At 42.9% G+C, this 27,404-nt stretch overlaps 1 protein-coding gene across 1 annotated transcript in view; it reads right to left on the reverse strand.

Moving 5' to 3' along the window:
• Positions 1–27,404, reverse strand: part of DOCK4 (dedicator of cytokinesis 4) — a 231,248-nt gene that overhangs the window by 85,770 nt on the left and 118,074 nt on the right. Inside the window, 5 exon segments of the mRNA XM_033162667.1 lie at positions 1,239–1,401; positions 1,889–2,013; positions 10,886–11,011; positions 20,288–20,376; positions 24,170–24,302. Of these exon segments, the coding sequence (XP_033018558.1) occupies positions 1,239–1,401; positions 1,889–2,013; positions 10,886–11,011; positions 20,288–20,376; positions 24,170–24,302 (636 nt within the window).

The following is a 27,404-nucleotide window of genomic DNA, read 5'->3' on the forward strand; positions in this document are numbered from 1 at the left end:
CAACTTACTTTCAAGTAAACGTGCTTAAAAGCGCCAGCATGCTAGGAACATAAGAGCAATACTCTGTATTTGTGATTTTTTTAAAAAAAGAAAAGTTGATGAAAGACATCTATATCCTAGCTAAACTAGAAACTAATCTAAAGTCAGCTCTTGAGGTCACTAAAAGAGTTGAATGATCCTAGCTAATACCTGCAGAGATCTTTGACAACAGTCAAGAATGCAAGAGATAAGGAGAAGCAAACTGTATTCTCAGACCACTTTGTTCACCACATACCAATGTAAGAGATCTGAAGAGCTAAAAACCGTAAATTGTAGCTCTCCTTCAATATCACCTTACATTGCTTTGAAGAAAAGAAAAAGGCAAAATGTTCTAGAAAAAAAATCACCTACTTACTCCTATTTATGTGCTCTTGTTTTACCTCATGGAATAAACATGTCACTTCCCTAATAATTCTATTATTTGAGCCCACAACCCTTGCAACTCTCTAGAACAGTGGTTCCCAAACTTTCCTCCACACAGACCACTTGGAAACTGCTGGAGGTCATGGTGGACCACGTCATGATATTTCTGCTTGTAATGTGCTGTGCTAGGTGCTGTATGATTTTTAATTGTATTTTTACAGACATGCCATGGACCACTTGAATAAAGCTTGTGGACCAATGGTGACCTGCAGATCACAGCTGGGGAACTCCTGCTCTAGAACAAAGCTGGGGGAGCCTGTCCGGAATATGGGAGTTGGGAGTCGAACAACATCTGGAGGAACACATCCCTGCTCTAGAACCTTCCAATTATTTTCCTTAGCAGTCTGTGCAGGAAGGAAGCTTTTAGCTTATAGCATTTCAGATCTTTTTCCTCAACTGTGTTTGATAGAATTGTCATTTGCATCCAACCCTCATAGGGGTGAAAAGTATTTAAATAAAACAAACACTATCAGAAAGGCAAGTAATAATGGCACAGATATTGAGAAAAACCTTTACAGCTGCAAATACCTGCAGCCTGGTAAAGAGTTTCATAAACTCTACAGTTATGGAAGAAAACCCATCCCTTTCTGCAGGATAGTGCTAAGGCAAAGCTGTTAATGCCAGTGGATAGCTGGTTTTCGAATGCGATTCCCTCTCCCAGTAAGCTGCAAAGAGTAGAAAATCTGTCTTAAGTCAGTGTGCACGAAAAGCATGTGAAAAGCTCCAAGACTGCCTAGTGCAACTCCAAAGTGCTACAACTTATGAATAGGTCTTACTGGAACAGTGTCGGAATTCAAAGCGAAGATGAGCTCCCCTGAATTTATCCACGGGAATAGGAAGTTTCAGCAGCTCAGCCCACCTGGGACTGTTGTTGTGGTAAAGCACAAAGGAGTGAAATTCAGTGGCTGGTGGCTCTCCAGAGCCAAAAGAGATAAAATCCTGATGAAGAGAGAAAGAAAGCAGGTTAAAGGTATTACTTTAGAGCCAAAATTAACAGGGACTCTGGAAAAAAAAGACGTCAAAAGCATCTACGGAACATTGCCAACCTTTCATTGACCTTCTCAAGCAAAGTTGACCTTCTCAAGCAAAGGCTCAATAAGGTTCCCTCATTTATTTATTTTTTGGCCTGCCTGGGACTGCAAAAGAAGCAAGGTTATGAAGGTCCAGCAGGCCATGGTATAATTCATGGGCTGCATTTAGCTTGGTCACACAAGCTGTGCAGGCCTAACTAGAAGTTGCAATTTGTGTGCTTGATTGCTGTGATTATGACCCCAGGAATACCTAGTGTACATATTTCTCTCTATTGGATAGCTGGACTGTACATTGTTATAAAATCTATGGGTTGTCATTGATTGTAGAAGGTTACCATTTAGAATAAAATACACAATAGGAATAGGAAAGGAGAAAGCTTGAAGAAGAAAAATACCTTTAAGATTTGACCACCACAGTCCACAATGTACATTGTCACTTCTACATTCCTAGCAACACTTTTTCCTCCCTTCTCAAACTCTCCTCTTTCTATTGTGATATACAAGTCATTCCTCATTTCACCTGCAGGAGAGGAGGGAGGAAACAGTTGAAGATTAACCCAAGCAGAAACAACACAGCCTTGATCTTCGCTTTAAATAGGAAAATAAAATAATAAAAAATTGGGTAATAAGCCCAGGAGGAAGGAGTGCTAGATAAAATTTACTGTGTAATCACACCATGTGAGAGAGAGGGGGGGTTAATAGTAATGATGAGATGGGATCCATTCTGCAAGAATCGTATAATCAGAGCATGATCCCTTCTCAGGCACATGCCCACCGGACAGGGTGAGGCTCATCCTAAATCCATTGTACTGCTGTGACACAACATTAAGCTGGCAAAAACATGCTGGCGTAACAACACACTTGCAGCAATAGGACTCCATTGGTGAAAGGGAGAAAAATACGAATACCAATATATGTGAGGGAGCTCTTTTCCACATCAGCTAAACATACAGATGGCATCTCTCCTGGAATTGAGGTGGTGGGAGATGCACTCCCAATTGTTCCTTGCCAAATGGGATTTGCTGATGGTGTCCATCAGGGAGCCCCGGGAAGCTGTCCATTTGCAAATACGCTTTGAAATCAAACCGTGCCTGCAAAGCAATATTGCTCCTTTGCAGGGAGCTTTGCTGGTCCGCAAAGGTGAAACATTCATTTGCAAATGCACTTTGCAAATGGACAACTTCAAAGGTTCCCACTGCCAATGCCTATCAGCTGATAGCACTACCAATCTGCCCTAAATAGTCTGTGGGTGGTGAGCCAGTTCTTGACCTGGTCCTTGGGCTGAAAAAAGCACACACACCCATCTTTTAAAAAAAGAAAAGGAGGAAAGATTGGTGAGGGGAGCTGAAGGTATTTGTTAAGCCAACTATTTATGAATGCAGCAGTTTGTATGATGGAGTGTGGAAGGAGCGAGCTATCAGCCGAGCTGCTTTCAAGTAACTTTTCTTTAACCAGGTTACAATCCTATTTAAAACATAAAAATATATTACGACAGGCACTATGAACAAAAGAAATTATACTATGCAGCGAACTGTGTTTCAATAATTACTCTATAACAGAACAAAGGACAAGAGCAGTATGTATCTTAGAAGCTGGTTGCTAATTTTGTATGTATTATTTTAAGGGGGAGAATCATCATTCCACAGCTGGAAGCATTTTAATTAATGCTGCGGATAATATTAAAGTGACTGGGAATAGTATGCTTAAAGACACAAAACAATCAAGACTCACTCAAGCTGGAAATAACTTCATAATCCATTCCTTGTGCAAATCTGTTATAGTCATACTAGATCTTAAACAAAGCACACATGCATTTGCCCAGAGATGCATATACCAATACAAAGCCCAAATCTCAATTCAAGAAAAGCCATTTGGCAATTAGCGAGTGTAGATATAAAAAGGAGGAGTTCCCAATAGAATACCTAATAAGAGCTTGGTAAGGAGACTGGCTCTGGTATATGGGGTCACAAAGAGTCGGACACGACTGAACGACTGAACAACAACAACAAAGAAGACTTTGTATGTGCTCACATAGCAACGAAGAATGGTGGCACCTCTCTCTTGTCTGCAGCAATTAGGAACAGCCAGGTTCATATCCCAAAATATAGGCACAAACAGTAGGCAAACAAACACTCCCAATTTGTTATGGTGCCCAGCCCTCCAGTGTATGTTGTATGCACAAGACGTTATCATTAATACAATGAACACCCCCTTCCCATTGTACCCTGTCACAAAATACTTCAATATCAAAAACTATGGGCTCCAATATTGTGCAAGTGGTGTTGCAGTCATACAATGGGGCTTCCCATCCCTCTCCTCCCCACCTGCAGTCCCCACGTACTCCCCAAATTATGCTCTAGAGTCTTACCCAACCCAGTGGGGCAAATTTTGAGGAGACGTGACAAGCTACAGGGAGGGTAGCAGAGAGGAGAGGAGAGGAAGGGAAAGTCACGCGGTGAGAGCAGAACTATGCTGTGCTGGATTCAACCCTATATTACAAACGTAGGCCATCTTGAAATGCCTCCATCCCCTGTTAAGGTAATTACTGATGATTCAATATGCTTTAGGATGTGGTTGGAAACGTGAACAATTCGTCACACAGATTGGCATTCCATGTAGAATTGGTACTCCATGGTCCCACAACATGTACACACCATGTACATGGATCAATGCACATTCACATATTTCAGCTGTTCACAAACCACTGAACACTGCAGTCTCTGAGCAGCATACAGGATCACAAAAGGTAAAACAGAGATAAAACTGGTTTAAAATTAATTAGAAAGAATAATAAAAAAACATTACTTAAAATGCTTGCTGACATAAAATAAGTCTTCATCAGGCACCAGAAGTTCAACTAAGCCTGCCAAAGCGATGGCGTTGACCTTCAAAGCCCTAAATAGCCTTGTCCCTGCATACCTGAAGGAGTGCATACACCTCCATCGTTCAGCCCAAACACTGAGGTGAAATTCTGAGGGCCTTCTGGCGTTTCCCCCAGTGCGAGAAGTGAAGTTATAGGGAACCGAGCAGAGGGCCTTCGCAGTAGTCGCTCCCACCCTGTGGAATGCCCTCCCATCAGATGTCAAACAGATAAATGACAATTTGACTTTCAGAAGACATCTGAAGGCAGCCCCGTTTGGGGAAGTTTTTAATGGTTGATGTTTTACTGTGTTTCAATTATTTTGTTGGGAGCTGCCCAAAGTGGCTGGGACAACCCAGTCAGATGGGTGGCATATAAATAATAAAATTATTCTTGTTATTTTTATTGTTATTGTTGTTAATATTATTACTATTATCTCAGATAGGAGAGAGCTCCACAGAATTGGGCCCGCAGTACTGAATGCACTGCTCCTGATGGATATGAGCTTTGAGTGGGGGGGATTAATGGTGACTTCTCCCTACCCCCCCCCCCCAAAAAAAGAAACACCTTCGGTGACTGAGCAGAGATGTAAGGATTCAGGTGGTCCTTGAGATATCCTGGATCCAAGTTGTTAAGGGCCTTGTAAGTTAATACAAGAATCTTGAACCAAGCCTGGTAGCATATGGGCAGTCAGTGCAAGCTTCTTAGAGTTATGTGATGGCAGTAGCTTGTCCCCACCGAAAGCAGTGGTCTACTTGAAGTGAGCCCCAATCCTTTAAAGGGAGTTGGGAAACTTAGATAATTGGACACTTTTTGTCAGCTACCCAATTATTTCGTTTTACTTGAATTATGTTCATGGCCACCTTTTTTAAAAAAAGAAAGATAATCAACAATCCCTGAAAAAATGAAGTCCTAAGATAAAATATCTAACAAGCTAAATACTCCAGTAATTTTAAAGACATCTCCCCTGGACTTGGAAACAGTCTTCCAAAGTTAGGGTCCTTTTGTTTTGTTTTCTAAAGAACATTCTAAACTACACATGCTACTTTCTTGGCAGACTATGACTGGTTAGCAAAGTTGCTGGACTTATCATTCCTGACATTTAGTGATGCTGGCCGGGGCTGATGAAAGTTGGAATCCAATAAAATCTTTTGAAGGGGCACAGGTTTCCCTCTCCTGTAGAGCAAAAGTGAAACAGGTATTCCTGACAGCTACCCCACATTAAATCCCCGGTGCTGGTTGTGTTCCTGCCAGAGCAGCAAAATGGAAATCAAACACAGTTGTATTATGAGCACATTGTTCTCCCTGTCACTCCGAGCTCAACCCTTTATTGACAAAATACACAGCAAATCCAATAAATCAAGGTCATAGGAGGAAAAAGAAATAAAGAGTGGAGTGGCTGCGATAAAAGTAACTGTGCATTTATTGAACTTATTGAACCAAGTGTGACCAGACACCTGTTCATTTTCTGGTTTTATTTGGGAAAACCGAAATTCATTGGCAGACATGAGGCATCGTCCCCACTTTCATTCATATAAAAAAAATTAAACAGCATCTGAAATACAGGCTACATTCCCCACAGATCATAACAGTTTTATGGATGGTTATAGTTCAAGCCCTATTTACTTAACTGTATTGCTTTAAACCTATTTTTCAATAGCTAACACAATCAGAAAAACTTTGTGACAAAGGACAAAGGACAAAGGTAAAGGGTGGAGGGGAGTTTCCAATTGAATTTTATAGACTTTGCAATCAGCAAGAAGTTACTGACTGCAAGAATGGAAGAATATTACTATTATGGGGATAATATTGGGTTTCGTCAAGCGAAGAGATGACTCTCTTGGGGCTTCTGCACAGCTTGATCGCTTGCATAATGACCTCGAAGGCTGGTGGGTACTTGTTAATGAATTTTTTGGCAAACCTGCCTGGCAGGGAAGTGGCTGAGACAGGGTACTGCCTGTTGTATGTGCCGCAGAAGAAAAATACGGCAGTTTTCAGTGTAACCAACTAAGGAGAAAGAAAGCTGAGTTGTATTGTTGGGTAGCAGGAAGGTGCCTTGCAGGGCGAGGTTACAGGTACCTGCTGTTACTTTTGGAAACAGATAATGATTTACAGATTAGATCTGTGGCAGCCCCCTATGCTGAATGTTTGTATGTAATCAGACAGGTACAGTGGTACCTTGGTTGTCAAACTTATTCCATTCCATTCAACTCCCGGAACCATTCAAAAACCAAGGCGTGGCTTCTGATTGGCTGCAGGAGCTTCCTGCACTCAATCGGAAGCCGCGTCGGAAGTTCGGCTTCCAAAAAACGTTCGCAAGCCGGAACGCTTACTTCAGGGTTTGCAGCGTTCGGGAGCCGATTTGTTCAGGAGCCAAGCCGTTTGACAACCAAGGCACCACTGTATTTATTATGAAACACCACTGACTCTCCAATACATGCAGAGTCACCAGAAAACTGACCTAGTAAAAGGCTGCCTTTAGACGTTCCACTTGCTTAAGGAACTGAGAACGTGTGAAACATTATTCTCTTTCATGAGACTGATGATTCTGGCCATCTCTTGGTCCTTTTCAGTCTGGTTTTAGTTCTCATTTTGGGACAGAAACTGCATCCATAGCACAGGGATGCAGCCCTTTCTAGAGTTCTGCACCCTTGGAGTTTTTTGAATTAGATATTGTGACTCCCTGGAAGCACGCTGGAATAAGTGGAATGCAGCAATTTGATCACAGCTGTCCTAGAACACCTGCAGAGCCCAACGCAAACTGCTGGTTTTAACCTTTATGGTTCTTATCCCGTATAAGCCTGCCAGGTTTTTGCAGTTCTGCTCCAGGGGCCTTCCCTTCTGGAGTAGTATTTCTGCTAGTGAAGCTGTGGCATGTTCTCCTCTTCCTCAAGAGGTTAATTTATGCTCCTTTTGAGACGTATAAAACCTTTTGGTGAGTCAACCTGAATTGTTTTATATTTTCATTAAAAAAAACCAAACCAAACAGGTTTAACTGTTTCAGAAACATTATTTTGTTCAAAAGTGGTATATAAGTACTGAAATACCATAACACCAATAAAAATTAATGTGAGACAGTACTCCCTGAACCCCATTCATTAAGTCACAGGGAACAAACAGGAGACAAATGCACAGCAAATATCTGAAAGAGCAGGAAATTAAATTCTTAACACAATTAAAAATCTAAGGCACAGCTCTTGCATTCCAAGTTTTGACGTAATCTTATAATGGTAAGCCCTTTAAAACAAATAACTGCATTCCTGTTGTACAAATCCAACACCTTCTTTTTGTCTTCTTGATTTAGAGTAGAGTCAATGAGTACAGAGAGGACAGAAACAGATTCAAATAACACAATTCCTCAAGGAGACTTTTATCTGATGAAAATACTTCCCTGTAGATGGTGCTCACACCCAGCATCTGAGCTCTGTAGTGTTGATTAATTACAAAGGCCTCTAAGCAGAAAATAATATTTACTGCTGTTGAAGAAGAGGATTTTCTGGGGGCTTTCCCACTACTATATCAATGGGGTCTAGGATGTGTCTAAAAAGAGCTGGAAATTGATTGGGAAATACTGACATCTGAAGCTTTAAGGTTTAATTGCTTGATATCTGAGACACTTTCAAGTGTCATACACAGAATCAGATGATTTGTGATTTCAACATATTATAATGATTTCAACATAATATTCTCTGGGTTGCTGATTATAAATCTATCTGCACTCTGAAGCCTATTGCTGAATCTTTCACACTTCTTCCTCTTCCCAACAAACTATATTTGCACATGATATATAGGAATAATAGTCCTGTCTAAGAATGTAAGAGCTCTTTTGGATCAGATCAAAGTTCTATTTAGTCCAGTACTTGTTACCCACAGTGAACAACCAAATGCCAATGGGAAGCACACAAGCAAGACATCAATGCAACATTTGAAGATGGCAAACATATCTCCTCTCAGTCTCCTCTTTTCCAGGTTAAACATACTCAACTCCTTCAACCATTCCTCATCAGGCTTGGATTCCAGATCATATCGGTCACCCTCCACTACACATTCCAGCTTCTCAATATCCTTCTTATAATGTGGTGCCAAGAACTGGACACAGTACTCCAGGTGTTGTCTGACAAAGACAGAATAGAGCAGTACTATGACTTCCCTTGATCATGGCACTATACTTCTGTTGATGCAGGCTAGAATAGGGTCAGCATTTTTTGCTGCTGCATCACACTGTACTCATAGATCCTTTTCACATGTACTACCGGTAAGCCAGGTCAAGCAGCTACAAATCCACCTAACAACTACTTTGTTCAGCCCACATTTTACCAGCTTCTCTGCAATAATATCATGGGGGACTTTGTCAAAAGCCTCAGTGAAATCAAGATACACTATGTCCACAGCATTCCCCTGATCCACCAAGCTTGTAACTTCATCCAAAAAAGAAGAAGAAAGAAATAAGATTTGTCTGGCATGACTTATTTTTGAGAAACTCATGCTGGGTCTTAGTAATCACAACATCCTTTTCTAAGTGCTCAGATATGGACCATTAAATTATTTGTTCTAGGACCTTTCTTGGTATCAACATCAAGCTGATCAGTCGGTAGTTATCTGGGTTTTCCTTTCTCCACTTCTCAAAGATTATAGACAAAGGTTCTGAGATTACATTGGCAAACTTCTTTAGTACTATTGGGTGCAGCTCACCAGGCCCTGGAGATTTGAATTCATTTAAAGGAGCTTGTGACCCCCCGACCACTGTGTCCCTTGGGTTGCCCATCCCATCCGATTAAAGCTGTGTGTTATTCATGGAACAAAATCTATCCTACACTGTAGGAGATACAGAAAAAAAGAATAACTTTCTGCTTTTCATTTTCCATACTGTCTGGCTACAATTCGCAAAACAAAAATTCGTTCTTATTAAGGTACGATTATCACTATTCAAATAAATATATATATCCATTACAGCATGTGCCGTATCCTCACAAAAGTGGTTCAGTAGGCTCACAAAAGAATGGAGCCAATTACTAAGCTGATGTCAAAATCTATATTTTTAAGCAAAGTCCATCACAGCTACAGTAGCACAGTTTATACATAACTGCTGAAGTCTACCAGCGGCTGGCCACACACTGCTCAGCTGTAATGTGCATTTTCATAGTGGCACAGAACATCACTGTGTCTCACAATGGGAAGTCAAAAGAAGAAAAATTATTTATAGCAGCCAGAGGAAAATGTGACAACGCACAGCGGAGAGCCGCTATATCATGCACTGCTAGCAAAGAATGGAACAGAGCTAATAGGGATGCCTGGTGCTCGGTAAAAGCTGTTACTCATTAGCATCGGTTACACCAGCTTCCAGGGTGCTTGATGACATTTTCTCAAATTACCAAACTACATCAACACAAAAAAGGTAAGGAAAGCTGGAGTGCTAGTGGAAACTGCTGAACTTCAAGCAGTTATTTATGATGGACTTTGGGGAGAAGATTCTTCGAATCATCTGCATGGTATTCTGGATAGAATCAGGACGTGGCAGAAGATTAACCTTTCACCCTCGCAATCAACATAAAGCTGAACAGGAAATAAAAGGGAGGAAGGACCTATGTAGTATCCAAAATGGGTTCTTCCTGGCTTCTGTACACCAGGCAAAAATGCAGACCAAGCAAAAATGAGAATTATCTGTTTAAGAGCTCTGAGATTAGCTTTCAACAATTAAGTGTGCAATAGTCCCAAACATCTAGCAACAGGAACTCGTGGTTCTCTGTCAATACTTGCTGCATATGGGACTGGATGATTTATGGCTACCCTCCATTTGATTCTCAGAAATTCTTGCTACATACTCCTGTCTACACAAGACAGCTGCTGCCTAAGCACCTACCGGTAAATCAAACTGCTTTGATGCCCTAACCTCTCTACTTCATATCATCCTAACTTTACTCCTGCTTTCTTCATTCCATTGTCAATCAAGCCTACCTGGACATGCTCATGTCTAGACTGTTCTTCCCCGATGTCTGTTTTGCTTGCCCTAAAACACACACACACAGGCACACAAACCTTTTTGCCATGGTTTAATTTACCAGTCATTCAGAACTTCCATCACAGAGACAGCTAATCATGTCTTTCTTCACAACACTTTTGCAAAGGCTTGGACCAGAAGTACAAAGATTTACTTCGAATTAGATCCTACTGCTTTCGGTGCAATTTACAGGTATTTCCATGTGAGCAGGCTTAATCATGGAAGATGCAAAATCTAAGAAGTAACTTTCCATTATCATCCTTTGTAACCTCATGGTGTAGCTGCTGCAATGCCCTTTAGCTATAGCTGCCCTTGAAGGTAATCCAGAAGAACCAGCTGGTATAAAATGCTATGGCATTGGCCCACCTCTTTGCAGAAGTAGGGTTGATAGGAACATATATAGTCTGCTGTACAATTTGCTGCACTAGCTATCTATCTGCTTCCTGATCCAGCTGACAAGTATCTTTTCAACCACCTCGGACCTTAATTCCCACTTTGGGATAGGATTTTTCTTATCTTGATTCTTTAACCCACCTGGCATAATAATATTGGAAAAGCCCAGCTTTCTTGTTATCGATACTCCATGGGTAAACATAGATGTGTAGTCCCTCCTGATTTGTTCAATGTCTCCGTGTAGCAGCTGCAGAGAGACAGCTAGACCTATAAAGGGAAAAGGAAGCAGTCAAGAATCAGTCATTCTTCACTTTTCCAGAGAAGCACCAGGGGCCATCTGTCAAAAGAATCTAGACAAGCAGCACGTAAATTCACAGGGCCGATAACAGGTACTCTATAGACTGGGAGTGTTCAATTCTTGGGGACCATAAAGTGTTCTAGAGATTGGAAATCTGTTTTCCCATGCAAACTGACTTCAGAGATCATCAGGTTCCATAATAAAATTGGCACCATTCAGAAATAAGGGCTTCACAGTTAAAAGATTATAGGCGGAGTTGGCACGCTGCATGCAAAATCCAAAGAGACATTGGCTTGCTTCATTTGCAGCAACAAAAGCATGGCTTGACTGTTGGGTTCATCCACTCCCTCCCACTTGCATGTTCCAATTGCCTCTCCCTTCCTGTAGTATGCAGTAGTGTCTGTGCAGGAGAAACTAGTTTGCACAAGCAGTAGTTCACCTCCAAATACCAGAATACGAAACCTAAATGCAGTAGTGGCCTGGTGATTGTTGTGGCTGAGGACATTGCGTGGCCTGAGTCCCAGTGGTCAGATAGACTCCTGGAGTACTGCATTTGGCCTCCAGGTCTGAGGCTCCCCATTCCTATTATACAGTCTCAAATTTCCCAAAACATATTCAACATGGCTACACCTTTTGATGTCTATTGGTCCAGAAAGATTATCCACAGCACCTTCTATTGTGATTTTCATGGATATTTGCCTGTGATAAAAGGGACAACAGATGACATGCTCTAACATTAGGGATGTGATCACTCAATTCTCAACTCATCCCGTATGTGTGTGTGTAAATGCACATGTGAACACAACTATAAGGGGGACTTTTAAGCACTGACCATATTATTTATTACCATTTAACAAATAACTTTGCTTAAGACGTTTATTAAACTGGGTGATTTTTTTTTATTGCCTTCTTAGAGACAAAGACACATTTGCTACAGACTACAATTACTTCAAAAAAGAAGTCTGCTAAAATAATAAGATATTCCGCACTGCCTGGTGCCATGTAATCCTGTTATTCTTCCTAAACACTTTAAAGTTCAAGACCTTAAATCTAATTAGCATTTAAAGATTTCTTCAACCTCTTCTTTCATCTGCCTCAGACTTCCTTCGGAGAATTGTATTTCACCCAGGAAGCAGGAGAATATCAACCACAAAAGCAGCTTTTAACCCACGACTTGAAGAAGCTGTCAAGCATGTTAGATTAAGGCCCATTTCACTTGTTCAAATACCACTTTCAATGTACATTGCATAGGTGCATGTGGATTGCAGTCTTCACCCTCTCCTGCAAACACACAGTACTCTCAGTACATACATGCAGCTGAGTATGAGAGGGATCTTTCCCAGTATTCAATGACTGCAAGTAGGAAGAGAGTCTTGAGTCCTGCCACAACTCACCATGCTTCTGTTTATCACGTGATGTTCCAAACCCAGGGCATCAGTATTGTATCTCCAAAAAAGTAGGCAACTGAAGAAGAATATTCAGCAAAGGTAATGGTAATGGGACCCCTGACCGGTAAGTCCAATCGCGGACGACTCTGGAGTTGCAGCGGTCATCTCACTTTACTGGCCGAGGGAGCTGGCCGAGGGAGCTTCCAGGTCATGTGGCCAGCATGACTAAGCCACTTCTGGCGAGCCAGAGTAGCACACAGAAATGCTGTTTACCTTCCGGCTGGAGCGGTACCTATTTATCTACTTGCACTTTGACATGCTTTTGAACTGCTAGGTTGGCAGGAGCAGGAACCAAGCAACAAAACACAGGCTAGATTGGTATGGAAACAGGCGCTCCAAGTGTCCCTATTTTCCAGGGACACTCCCAGATTTACAGAAGCCATCCCAGTTTCTGATTTGATCCTTTAGAAGACAGCTGAAGAAGTTTTAAAATGTTTTAAAATGCTTAATGTTTTGTTGTGTTTTTATATGTGTTGGAAGTCGCCCAGAGTGACTGGGGCAACCCAGTTAGGGGTATATATAAAATTATTATTATTGTTGTTGTTGTTGTTGTTGTTGTTAAGGATATCCCTATTTTCTTTGGAGAAATGTTGGAGTGTATGTGGAAATAGGCACTTACTTGTTCAGGTGTTGAGGTCCCAAGTCATTTACAACTTTAAAAGGTAAGTACCAGCATCTCAATTTGGGTCCTGATAAAAAGCATTGCAACCCTCTTTATAGTTGGGGGAAAAGCTTTCCTGAATACTGATGCAACCTGCTATTCCTTGGAGTGCAAAGAATCAGAAGTGACCCATGTTTGCGAGCCTATAAACGAAAGTATGGGACAGCTCATTTGCACATAAAGTGTTAATAAGCCCTGAGCAAATGCCAAGACCACTGGGACCAGACAGTCACTGTATTACCTTTTAAATATACGGAAGCCACGTGAGACCAGTACTCACTTTTATGCAAGGTTTGCTCCATTGTTGAGAAGCCATTTCATATATATACTGTACATATTGTACTAAGTACAAGGTATAGCACAGATATCTGAAAAGGTGTCAAGTTTAACTAGGGTTACAACTGCCTTCCAGGCTTTCTACAAGCAAATTTTACATGAAGTCTTTATGCTTCATAACAGAACTACTTTTTTTGAAGTTGAACAATTCAGGTACCACTGAAACTGGATGAATGATAGCCTGAGTTGCTAACAATAGAGTTTATTAGTACAAGGCAGCTACTGAATGTCCTATATAACAGAATTTTTAAATAAAACTGTAGCTGTCAATTACCTTAAGCCATTGCTGCAAGGGCATTCAAAGTGAGCTTAGTCAATAGGACATTATCTTCTTGTTTAGATTGCTATAACAATATAACGAAACACCTTTCCAATCTAGCAGAATTTAATAGCATTAAAATGTAAACAAAGTATAAGCTGGCGTAGGAAGATAATCATGGCTTGAGCATCCAGCTGCACACATAGCAGCTCGAACACTTGGCTGTGTTAGATTATTATAGCCAGTGCAAGTAATGAGAGGGGAAATACAATACATTGCATTGCAGTCAGTGAAAATAATGAGGGTGGAAGTGTGGAAATTTTCTGACCGATAAATGAGCTGTGCGGATCGAGCAGAACCGGCGCAATTTGTGTGCAGCAAGACTCATGCTCATCGTTACGATATGCAGAATGGGTGAGAAGACATTGCATGGATTTCAGAAACCTGTGTGCATACAAATGTATTACCACTTTACAGGGGTAGCCAACGTGGTGCCCTCTAGACATTGCTGGACTACAATGTCCATTATCCATGAACATTGACCATGCTGGTTGGAGCTGACGGGGCTGGAGCACAACAACAGATGAAGACCACCATGTTGTCCACTCCGGCACCACTAAATGGGGCTCCTTTGGGCAAAGCAGAGCTATGCAATGTCAGGTTGCAGGGAGGGGACAGATTTTACCTCCATATTATTATTATTATTATTATTATTATTATTATTATTATTATTATTATTATTAATATAATGCCACCATGGTGCTTTACAGAGTAACAAGACAAGTCCTTGCCTTGAGGAGCTTACAATGTACAATTTGGAAAAGAAATGCTTTGCTATGTTCTATAGGAAATCATGGCATGAAGTTCACAATGGGCCAAAGAGCAAGGAACCAAAGACAAATTCACGTCTTCATGCATAATTAGAAGAGTGACACACTCATGAGATGCAAGGAAAGTCAAGGAATGGAAGGTGTGAGAGGGAGAAAAAGATAACTTTTACCTTCAGGAGTGAGTGATAGCTGTTTATGTATTTAGGAGGGAGTGAAGGGTTAAACCTGGGAACCCTTCTAGGCAATATTGTCAGTAGGCTACATGTCAGCAGTGGGCAGGGCCAGAGGCAAAAGTGGGAGGAGCAATGAAAGTAAATTTTACCTATCTGTAAGCTAGTTTACACCCCCACACCCCTCTGTCTTCCATCCAGAAAAGCAAGAATTACACAAGCACGCACTCCAGCCCAGCAAAATCACTTGGGATAAAAAGCAGGGCCAGTAAGGGGCATGGTCTGGGGAGAGTTCTGAGGGCTGAGTTGAAAGGCCTGTGGAGGCCCACATCTGGTCATGAGGTACCCCACCCCTGCTCAAGGACCAGAGGCTAAACTTGCTTATTAGAAGCACATGATCTGAGGAAGGGCCTGGCATCCACCACTTCCACCATCCAGCAGCAGCTGTGTCCTAAACTGCAGTCTAATTACTATACTAGGTACTAGAGACTTCAATGGGTGTCTTAGGAAACGGAGCCAGTTCCATCGTCATAGGTTTGCCCCTTCTTCTGCAAGGTCCAGCCCTGGTTTCTGTTCCTTAGTCACACTGCAGTTGGGAGCTGGCTTTTATATTATGGATAGCAGATTGTCCCCTCTCTTGTAACTGTGTTCCAAAATGTGAGGCTTTGGCTAAACGTGCATAAGATGGGCAAGGAACCAGGTAAGGCTTCCAGAATGGCCCCATAAAACGTTTCCAACACCACAGAGAAGTTGGTCTTTCAGTTATCCTAAATCCCCCCCAAGCAGTGCTTGTCAAACGTGAGAGGTCAAAACCAACTCATGGAAACCATGCTGTGTCCTATCACCATCTGCTATGACTAACTACTTACTCCTCGTCATGAGTCAGTGCTCACCTCAATAATTATAGCGGCTCAGAAGTCATGATTGTATTTAAAATCATCTTTTTGCGCATGGCTTCCTGAGATTTGAGTCATGAAGATATATACACTGTAAACAAAACTTGCTGGTCAGAAGAGGAGAAGGGAGCAGAAAACTCACAACAAGCTCGAAGCTTGTTCCCGTAATGCTAAGCTACAGTCTATCATTGTGTCTGAATGCTGTCAAAATAAACTGGGAGACAAAGCGTTGCTCATCTTGAAGATCAGAGTGTGCTCTCCCTCTCGTGCTGTGAGAAGCAAAATGTATTATTTCCAGTATCTTGATTTCTAGTCAATACTCGAGTGCCTTAGCTGACCATTAATTTCAAAACATGAACATTGCATGGGAATTCCATTTTCAAGTAACCATGTGCAAATCCAGACAAACAGTTTATGATCCTGGCTTGATATACCACTGTTTACATAATGACAAATGAACTTAGTTGAAAACAGAAAGGAAAGCTTCTTATCTCTTCCTCGTGGTTGCATCAAAAAAGGACAAGGAAGGGAGAGTGCATGAGTAACACTAAACCATAGTTAAGTGTTATGTTGAAATCAAGCCACTGACTGACGGTGCAAATGAAATTACGCCTATTGTTTCATTTGCTTTGCTATCTCCTACCCCTTAAGAAATATAGTGTTATTCATAGAATCACCATCTTTGCTGGGGATAAGGGCCCCATGTTTCTAAATCTTTAAAAGAATAATCTTTTTAAAAAATCATCCAGGAACTAGACATACGTGCATAGCTTTTAATTTATTTTATTTTAATCAAAAATCTCAAAATACTTCTCTTCTACTGTCAAGTCATAATTAAAGCTAATTGAGCAATAATTACCAAGCAGAAAAACTCCCAAGTTCATTTGCCCAGGCTTTCCTTTTATTGAGAACAAAGTGAAATGCTTCCATGCTGTGTGTATTTATGTTGAATCACAAAGATCTCAGCATCATTCCTGCCTTGAATTTCTTTCTAACAGCAGCCTTCAGTGACAATTGATGTTTAAACACATCAAAATCTAATGTACATAATCTCCTTGCCTCAGAAGTGTAATGAAGGATTAAAATGGCAGATTAATATCCTGTCACAAGAGTGCAAAAGCAATTATACAAAAGCACTCTAATGTATGGGTGCCAGGGAGAGTGGGTATAAAACACAACTCTTCAAGTGCTGTTGATGTATTTCTGAACTAAGCAGAGGCATATTTGAGAGCAAGCTGAACAAAAGATAGCTTGGGATGATTACATAGAAAAGCATGATCGGTCACATGTCACTAAATCAGCGTTTCCTAACTTGGTGCCAGCTACACGTTTTGGACTGCAGTTCCCATCAGGCCCAGCCAACTGGCAAATTGTCCTTGAGAATAGGATGCTGGACTAGAAGGGCCTTTGCCCAGATCCAGCGGGGCTCTTCTTATCTTCTTATCAATGGGAACCACAGTCCAAAACACTTGGAAGAGAGCCAAATTGAAGAAGGTTGCCATAAATAAGTTCCTTTCCTCCTTGATGGGAGCAGGAAGAGGCTCATTATCAATACGGTGACAAATGTATTCTATAGAAAGAGGGATTTTTGTCAGTCGGTGGAAGCTCCTCTTAGGTGGATTCTGGCACCATCACTGGTGGGCACCATTGCCACATTAAGAGATCAAGGGAGGTGTTCGTGGTGAATTTCGGCACCTCTTTTTTCCCTAGAAAATCAGCACTGGAAAGAGGCCAGAACAAAACATTTTCTAGATGATATGGTCTTGCACCAAAAGATCTATAATACAATTTCCACATCATTTACTATAAAGAGCTGACAATCAACCAGCAGAGCTCAGCTGCAAATTATGAGCCCAGGTTTTAGGCACATTTTTACTATTTGAGTGAGGGTATGAATTTAATAGGGACGCGAGTGGCGCTGTGGTGTAAACCACTGAGCCTTTTGGGTTTGCTGATCAGAAAGTCGGCGGTTCGAATCCCCGTGACGGGGTGAGCTCCCGTTGCTCAGTCCCAGCTCCTGCCAACCTAGCAGTTCAAAAGTACCCCCCAAAGTGCAAGTGGATATATAGGTAGTGCTCCAACAGGAAGGTAAACGGCGTTTCTGTGCGCTGCTCTGGTTTTGGTGTTCCATTGCGCCAGAAGCAGCTTAAGTCATGCTGGCCACATGACCCGGAAAAACTGTCTACGGAGCAGACAAAAGCGGCTCCCTCAGCCTGTAAAGCGAGATGAGCGCCGCAACCCCAGAGTCGTTCACGACTGGACTTAACTGTCAGGGGTCCTTTACCTTTACCTTTATGCTACCTTTATGTATTTAATACCATACAGGTTCAGAGAAAGTCTGTTCAATAAAATGAAAGGTCTCAATGCACACACACAGAATTGAGAAAATGGTATCTGTAAGATTTAGATATTGTCACCCTACAAAAACAAACATCAATATGGAATTGGATTAATATGATACCTACAGGACAATCTTATACACATCTCCTTGGAACTAAGACATGCTGTGTTGGGGCTTACACTGACAGTAAATGTATTTAGGATTCTGATATTAATGCTGTCTCAGGGCATCATTTGGAGGCAATTCAATCCTGCTGAAAATATGCAGCTTCTGGAGCTAGGTGGAAGATTGCCTGGGAGCCCTGGTAAGTTGTGGTCCATCATGGAAGAAAGGCAGAATAAACAGCTCAGGATCACAATACCTCAAGGACCATGAACCAACCTGGACCCTACAATTATCATCTGAGGCCCTTCTTCAGGTGCCTCCCCTGGAAGGTGGCAATACAGGAATGGCCTTTTCTGCAGTGGCTCCATTTCTGGAATGCTCTCCCCAGTGAACTTCACCTGGCGCCTTCATTACATATCTTAAAGCGCCAGGCAAAAACATTTCTCTTCAACCAGGCATTTGGCAGATTAACATTCTATGACCTTTTAAATGTGTCTGTGGGAGAGGGTTTATTGGTTTGTTTTGCTTTTGCTTTTGTTTTGTTATGTATTCTGCATTTTCATTTTGTATTTTTATGTTGTGAACTGCCCTGTGATATCTGACTAAAGGGTGGTATACAAATTTAACTAATTAATAATAACAATCACCATCATAATTGAATAAATGCAGTAGAACCTTGGGTTACAGACGCTTCAGGTTACAGACGCTTCAGGTTACAGACTCTGCTAACCCAGAAATAGTACCTCGGGTTCAGAACTTTGCTTCAGGATGGGAACAGAAATCGTGCAGCGGCAATGCAGCAGCAGTGGGAGGCCCCATTAGCTAAACTGGTACCTCAGGTTAAGAACAGGTTCAGGTTAAGAACAGACCTCCAGAATGAATTAAGTTCTTAACCCAAGGTAACACTGTAAATGAAAACTGGTTCAGAAATTCCTCTGAGCTGCATCATGTGCTCTTTGAAGTTTGCAGGAGGAATATAAGTTGTAAATTAGTTGTTCGTGGATCTCTGATGCAGCATTTTCCAAAATAAATTGGGTTTTTTTCTTTTAAAAAAAATACCTTCACACGCTTCAAAATTCTAGCAAAAAGCCCCAAATCAATCACTTGGGTGTGGAATTACTTAAGGCTTGTAATTCACTAACATTACAGCTACTACATAAACCAGGATAAGACAACATTCTGGCTTAAATTAAGCATCCTTTGTCTCATGGGAGAATATAGACACATGCACGGTTTCTTAGTGTAATAACTGCATCTCTAAATATATCTGTAAAGGTATCTAAACATCATTCACTGAACTTGTGCTAACTCATGTGCAAGTCAGCAGCATGAAAAAATGCATATATCTTGCCCAAACATATGCAACAACAGCCTCTATGACTTTTGGATAATTAAGACTAAGAAGTACTCTTTTAGGCCAGGGCAATATAACGTACTAAAGTTTAAATGCAATGCACACACCATGACCCTACCACTTTTTAATTAAGACTGCAGCATGCTGACTTTCCCATTACATTAACTCTTTCAAATCTCCCATGTCACCAGGGTTCCGCTGCATCATGAATTTAAAAAGGCAAATTCACCTTACATTAAAATGTGCTCTGCAGCAAATCACCATTATCACAAAGCCCATCAAAATGCCGTGCACAGAGATAAGACCACTAATGCTGTGAGGCAATGCTGAAAACACACATCAAAAATTGCATATGATTGATGGCGCTAGTTGAGTCTCTTTTCTTAAACTGTTTCTTTGTGATTAGTTGCATTTAAATTAGCACAACTAGTTATATACCATACCTTATATACTCACTGGCAAAAATTGTATGGAGGGCTATGAGAATGGTGTGATTTCACGAGAGGAAGATTTTTCTCTGAAAAGCTCTGCTTTCAGTTTTTAAAATAAAAAGCAAATTTTCAGACCTCATGGCTGCAAAAACAAAATTGTTTGCTAATGTATGGGCAACGTCTGCTGAAAGATGGTGAGCAGCCTAAGATGGCAAGTCTATCCACATTTGTGTGTGTGGGGGGGTCAATTAAATATAATGGGACTCAGGACTGGACCAAAAGCTACCCAGAAAGCTTGGAAGTTAAGAAGGAATTGATACCAGGTTTTCTGCCACGTCGAAAGCTAAAATACTACCTGCTACACCATACTGACTCTTCAAATTTTGCGGAAGAACAATCAGCTAGATGACTTACCAGCATTAGATCCTGTAAGGTTATAACGAGCGTTTAGCTTCTTGATGATGTTCTCATGGATCTGAAACCAGTCACTCTCTGTGTTACACCTGTATAAAAGGAGTAGTGTTTTAAAATCCCAATAAGAGAATTTTTTCCCTAGTTAAGGAATTCAGAGGGTCTATCTCCCAAGGCAGGATTGTATCTCTCATCCAACACTACCAACTGTGAAATGAAACAACCTCAATGTGTATCTGTTATGGGCTCTGAAGAGTGTTGGGGGTGGGGAGGCAGGGGATCAGGGGAGTGACCCAGGAGAGGGGACCAGCAATGTATGGGGTGTGTCACAGCCCACAAATCAAGAGCTATGGCTGGGGAAGGAGGGACAGCCAGGGCTGTCTGAGAAGGAGGAAGGCACTCAGGATGTGGTGGAAGGAAAGGCTGTTCTGGCAACAGGCAGATCAGTAATCTCCCCACCTTTCCCTGCCCCGCTGTCTCCTAGAACCAGGAGGGGCTGAAGGCAGGAAGAGTAGTAGCAGCCTCCATGCAGGAGAAGTCTCAGGTTCAGGGTGTGCAACACATCAAGGGAAGGTATAGAAGCCGGCAGGGGACAGGGTCTTACTGATGCTGCAACTGACCCACAGAGTGCAGGTCTGAGGGACAGCTGTCTAGTGGCTAGAAGTGGGAGGGGGGGCCGGCCCAAAGAGGCAGCGTCAATTGTCAGTGCAGTTATTATTATTTTTATTCAAGTAAACGGCATACAACTCAGCAACCCTTCCCAGTAGGTCTTGCCCCTACAGATCAGTTGCCAGGACTGAAGGTCCCTGACTTCCATCCTTTCTAAAAAGGATGCTTCCCAAGCAGTCTCAAAATTCATCTGTGCATCTCTGGTCTGCTTTTCTCATTACTCTGCACATTCTTGGAGACCAGGAGGCAAGTCCTTGGAGTCTGCAGCAGCCTCCTCTGCTTCAGCCTCAGAGTCTGAACTGCTGCCTGTCACAGGCTCTCCCTCCTCACCAAACCCTGTTGCCCTATCAAAATCCTGCTCCTCCTCCTCCTCCCAATCTACTCCTTCTGACCTCTCCTCAGTCTCCCACAACAATCCCCTGGCTCTGAGCCTTCTTTCTCTGGGATTTCCCTTGGGGGTTTCCCAGCTGGTGCCTCCCACCACTCCTCTTTGTCCAGCCAGTCCCTGACATTGGGCATCTGGGAGTTACTGTAAGTGCTTCTTTTTGGTCAGTAAAGTCTTAACTATCAGATATGTGCCTACCTTAGCTGGGGTGCGTCAGGACAGTATCTGGAGCTTTCTGAGAATTGCTCGAAATGAGTGCTATATACACAGAACTCTAAGTAACGCACCTAGGGATAGCTCCAGGTTTGACACCATCACCCCAGCCAAGTACCATCTGATGGATTCTTTCCAACATTAGTAGCTCCCCAACATCAGTCAGTGCACACCCCAATAGGCTTACCAGCAGTGGCATGAAACAGCATGACCTGTAGTGTCTGGGTGCCCATCATTTTAATGAGCAACAGTGCCCACCACTGGGCCACTATGGAGAATTATATATGGCAGCCTGCTCACATTCTAATGCACACATAATGGCACCTTAGGAATACCTGCTGAGAAGTTAGAGACCATGATCTCTAAACTGTGAGCCTCTTACTCAAGTCATCTAGGGGGTAAACCACCCAAACTGGCTTTCCCCCTAGATGACTTACAGATAATTGAGACTGGCCAATGTGTATAGATTGTTTGGAACTAAAGGTCAAAGAAAATTATACCACAATGCAATTTCTTTGAAGTGACCTCACTCAAAATGGGAAGCCACTAGAGAGGGAGCCATGAGTACCAATTCCATGCAATAAACATTTTCAACAGCAGCAGAAACAAAATGCTCAAATCCCACAATTCAGCAATTATTTTAAGATGTATTTGTTATTTAAAGGTAGCCAGAATCCTTTTTTATGTGTTGTCCTGCTATAAAGAAAAGAGCACATTTTAAAAACACACACATAAACAGTCCCATTCTCAAGGGAGAACAAAATTGGCAAGTCAACCTCCCTACTGCTGAGGAATCCAGCAGAGAACACTTTCAGCTGAACAGTCAGAAAATTAAAGTAAAATAAAAGCTATTCTGCCATTGCTCCATCACACTAAATTGTTCTCAAAACCATTGCTTCCAGCAGCTATAATATGGGGGGAAAGAGTCCAGTGAAGGATTGACCTTGAGACACTGAGGTGATTCATAATCTGAGTACTAACCCTGAAAGTAGCAGAAGTCCCCGGTGAGTACAGCTGATAACATCGCAGTCTGTGCCCTGATATTATTTCCCAAAATATTATTTCACACTTTCAAGTCCAAAGTCAGAGGAGAGTGAAACATACTGGTACTTTTTCAATGCTCCCAAGAAACTAAATAATACCACTGGGTCAAAAATACAAATTACACTTTATTTTCTAAACAGCTCCAACGGGATTGGAGTGATCATTCTGCGATATTATAGTAGTGGACAAAGCTGTATTGTAACTTTTGAATAAATACTTTAATAATATATATATATTAAAAATCTGCATGTTATGGACACAAAGACATGGAGGCATATTGGAAGGACCCATTTGTTACATCTTGTTCAGTGCTATTTGCTGTAGTGGCCATGGGCTTTCAAGAGTTTCCAAGGGGCATTTCTGGCTGTTGCTGAACAAGCAGAGATTAAATCTTGGATCTTCTGCATGCAGCCTGTGTGCCCTGCTGCTGAGCTACTCTCTCTGTTAAAATGTCTCGCTTCTTGCAGCCACTAGCCTTGACAGACTGTGTGTGAATCTAACAACAGTACTGTGTCGTTAGGCACCACTGCATCAAAATATAATGTTGCTTTATGGTTGAAACTACTAGTCCAAAATTGCTGGAAAATAATATGTTGGTCAGTGAAGAAGAAGCAAGATAAGAGCAGATGCTGGGCTGCTTAGAAAGTTGTGTGAAATGTGAAGCTGTTAGGAAGTGCCATGCAAACATCTGATAGGTGTTTCTGTGCAGCCTTGTTCCTTGGTTAAACACTAGCAACAACCTGCCTAGAGAATGGCTAACCAAGGACTAGAGTCTAGTAGAGGTCAACAACCACATAGTATGGTTCTGGTCTGCTTTCTTACTCTCTGGGTGTGCGTCTTGTTAGACCTGATCAAATTCTCATGGCTACTAAGTATCCTGTTAATTTGCTCAAAAATATTCTAATATAGTAGCAACTAAAGTAGTCAACTACCAGGAATACAGGTGGCAAAAGATTGGGAGAGCCCTTCAAGTGATGTGTAGGAACATATGCTCAGTCAAGGATATTCTATTTTGATGTTTTGACTTATAAACGGTTAGCAGAAGCAGTATGAAGAATAGCTCCAAGCTTTTTAGGGGGTTGGGCTTGGATGGCTCTTCCAATTCTACAATTCTATAAATCAAAAATTCTGCTGCTGCAAAAGAGATTCTTGTGTCATCTTTTAAATCCACACCTTTACTCAGAGAGCAAGTTTTCATAGGCAACATCCTCATTTGCGTGATGTTATTGTTCTTTAAATTTTCACAGAAGTCTTTATTGTATTAACTGCAATAGACTGTGTGCTAGATTTCTTGAACAGGTCAGACAATGGAGTTGAGGCTGAAAATAGCCATTAATAACTGACAGATATTAAGACTCCGATAATGTATCATACCTAGGGTTATATGATAACTGTGCGCAATAGGCTATAATGGCTTAATCTGAATGTACAATGAAATGTGGATCTGCACATACAACTTGAAGTCAAACCCTTTTTGGAGGGAAAACATCAGATTAAATTTCTATGACAAAATTTGACCTCACAATTTCTTCCCATGGACTATTTTAATGTACTTCAGATTTACATTTCCTTACATGTATACTTTCAGAATAAGATCATCCTTTGTGTCTCCCGCCAACAGATCCGCTATGCTGAGGACTGCACAACCAAAAGGTCGTCGGTACTGTACATTGCAAGCATTTTTCTTTTCACCAGCTCCCATTCGGCCTGTCAAACAAAACATAAAAAAAGACACATGAGCCACAAAATAGCATCTTTCCAGACGTGCACAGGAGAAGGAGGAGGATATATCTGCCAACATCAGCATTTAATTTAATAACGTTATTGGATTACAGCTGGGCAAATCTTCCCACCCCCAAATACCAACTGCATTGAAAGGGTGGTAAATATTCAACCTGCTGTCATTAAAACATAGGTTGGCAGAGCACTCTAAGTTCCATTTGTCTTATTCAAGAAGCACTCACAATGCAGTCCCCAAAGAATTGTCTAATAATGGCATTCAAGTAAAGGAATCCATGCCAGATGTTCAAAACCTGGATGCCCAGTCTGGCTCAGATATCTCACCTATCTCCTAGAAGAACACATCTGAGGGTGCAGATATATATATAATGGTGTCAACGCACCTTCCTTTGGGCTTCTTTCAACTCCAGTTGAGCAGAGTTTGTCCAGATACACTTCAGACCTAGTCAGGATCATCTGACAGTTTAACTAAATGTTATGCTTAATGCATAGCCCAAAACAGCTATGTCTTTGGCTTTTGTTAAAATAGCTCCAGCTGCAGGGGTGGGGGCAATTTTTATTTGGATCACAGTGCGCAGAGAAGCAAAATGTATCCCTTTCTTCCCCTAGCCATGACCAACCAAATATCAAGGCTGGGGGCCAACTGGCACCAACTTTTTAGCTATATCATAGTCATGTGAGGGTGGTCATATTAAGGGAGCTCACAGAGAGCGAGATAAGGGATACACTTTCACCATCTACATGCTGTGATTCTGGGCTCTCCTTGTGGCTGTACTTAATCCAAGAAAAAAAAGAGGCATAGCTGCACTACATAGGGCAAGGAATAGCTGCGCTCAGTCTAGGACGGGGGTCGGGAAGGCGCGGCTCCGGAGCCGCACGTGGCTCTTTTAGAGCTTTGCCGTGGCTCCGGGGCGGGGAAATGGTGGGGGGCGCTGCGCCTGTGGCCCGCCTGCGCCCCCCTGCCTGGCTTTTGGGATCGGCAGCAGGGCGCGGAGTGGTGGAGAAAGCAGCATCCCGGCTGCTTTCTCCACTCTGCGCCCTCCCGCCGATCTCAAAAGCAGGCTTTTGGGATCGGCAGCAGAGCGCAGGGTGGAGAAAGCAGTGGGGATGCACCTTTCTCCACCCCTCGCCCTGTGTGCCGATCCCAAAATGGGATCGGCGGCTGGGCGCAGGGTGGAGAGAGTTGCATCCCGGCTGCTTTCTCCACCCCGCGCCCTCCCGCCGATCTCAAAAGCAGGCTTTTGGGATCGGCAGCAGAGCGCAGGGTGGAGAAAGCAGTGGGGATGCACCTTTCTCCACCCCTCGCCCTGTGTGCCGATCCCAAAATGGGATCGGCGGCTGGGCGCAGGGTGGAGAGAGTTGCATCCCGGCTGCTTTCTCCACCCCGCGCCCTCCCGCCGATCTCAAAAGCAGGCTTTTGGGATCGGCAGCAGAGCGCAGGGTGGAGAAAGCAGTGGGGATGCACCTTTCTCCACCCCTCGCCCTGTGTGCCGATCCCAAAATGGGATCGGCGGCTGGGCGCAGGGTGGAGAGAGTTGCATCCCGGCTGCTTTCTCCACCCCGCGCCCTCCCGCCGATCTCAAAAGCAGGCTTTTGGGATCGGCAGCAGGGCGCAGGGTGGAGAAAGCAGTGGGGACGCACCTTTCTCCACCCCTCGCCCTGTGTGCCGATCCCAAAATGGGATCCGCGGCTGGGCGCAGGGTGGAGAGAGCTGCATCCCGGCTGCTTTCTCCACTCTGCGCCCTCCCGCCGATCTCAAAAGCAGGCTTTTGGGATCGGCAGCAGGGCGCGGGGTGGAGAAAGCAGTGGGGACGCACCTTTCTCCACCCCTCGCCCTGTGTGCCGATCCCAAAATGGGATCCGCGGCTGGGCGCAGGGTGGAGAGAGCTGCATCCCGGCTGCTTTCTCCACTCTGCGCCCTCCCGCCGATCTCAAAAGCAGGCTTTTGGGATCGGCGGCTGGGCGCGGGGTGGTGGAGAAAGCAGCCGGGATGCTGCTTTCTCCACCACCCCACGCCCTGTGCTCATCCCGCTTGCTTTGAAGGGAGCTGGGGACAGGGGTGAAAGCTCACCCCTCCTCCCCAGCTCCATTCAAAGCAAGCGGGGATGAGCCGTTGTGAAGGGGTGCATGGTGCCCCTTCAGAGCGGCTTATCCCCGTTTTTTTAAAGGGAGCCTGGGAGAACACCCATACACCCCCGTACACACACGCACACACCTTGACTTGATTCAACACACATACACACCCCCTGAGTTTATTCAACACCCGCTTTATTTGATTCAAAACAAACACACACACACACACACCCCTACATGCACACCTTGACTTCATTCAACACCCAGGAGAGCAAGCCCAAGCTTGCTCAGAATACGAGAGGGTTTTGTATTTGGGGCATCAAAAGCAGCAAAGCATACATGCATTTGGGACCATATGGGGTGCATCTCTCTCCCCTCATTAGAGAATAATAACTGGGACTAGCCATCAAAAGTCACAGATCAGACATGCTCATATTTTTCATTGATATAGCAGCTATAGCAGCTGACTGCACGATCCTGTATATATAGCATTAAGATAAGAAACAATATATGCAGTGTTATATTTGTTTTAAATGTCGCAATGGTTTTGCGGCTCCTAGGTTTTTTTTTCCCCTTTGGAAATGGGTCCAAGTGGCTCTTTTTGTCTTAAAGGTTGCAGACCCCTGGTCTAGGACAAGGGTAGGCAACCTAAGGCCCATGGGCCGGATGCGGCCCAATCGCCTTCTCAATCCGGCCTACGGACGGTCTGGGAATCAGCATGTTTTTACATGAGTAGAATGTGTCCTTTTATTTAAAATGCATATCTGGGTTAATTGTGGGGCATAGGAATTTTTTCATTCCCCCCCCCAAAAAAATAGTCCAGCCCACCACGTGCTCTGAGGGATGGTGGACCAGCCCACAGCTGGAAAAGGTTGCTGTCCCTTGGTCTAGGAGTTGGGCTTCATCAGAGCAAAGTTTCTGGCAGACATGGAGCTATCCATGGTGCTGCACAGTTTATCACAGAGAGTGCTACACTGCTGCCACTTCCTACTTCAA

Source organism: Lacerta agilis, chromosome 10 (assembly GCF_009819535.1).
Source record: "Lacerta agilis isolate rLacAgi1 chromosome 10, rLacAgi1.pri, whole genome shotgun sequence".
Classification (NCBI taxonomy): Eukaryota; Metazoa; Chordata; class Lepidosauria; order Squamata; family Lacertidae; genus Lacerta; species Lacerta agilis.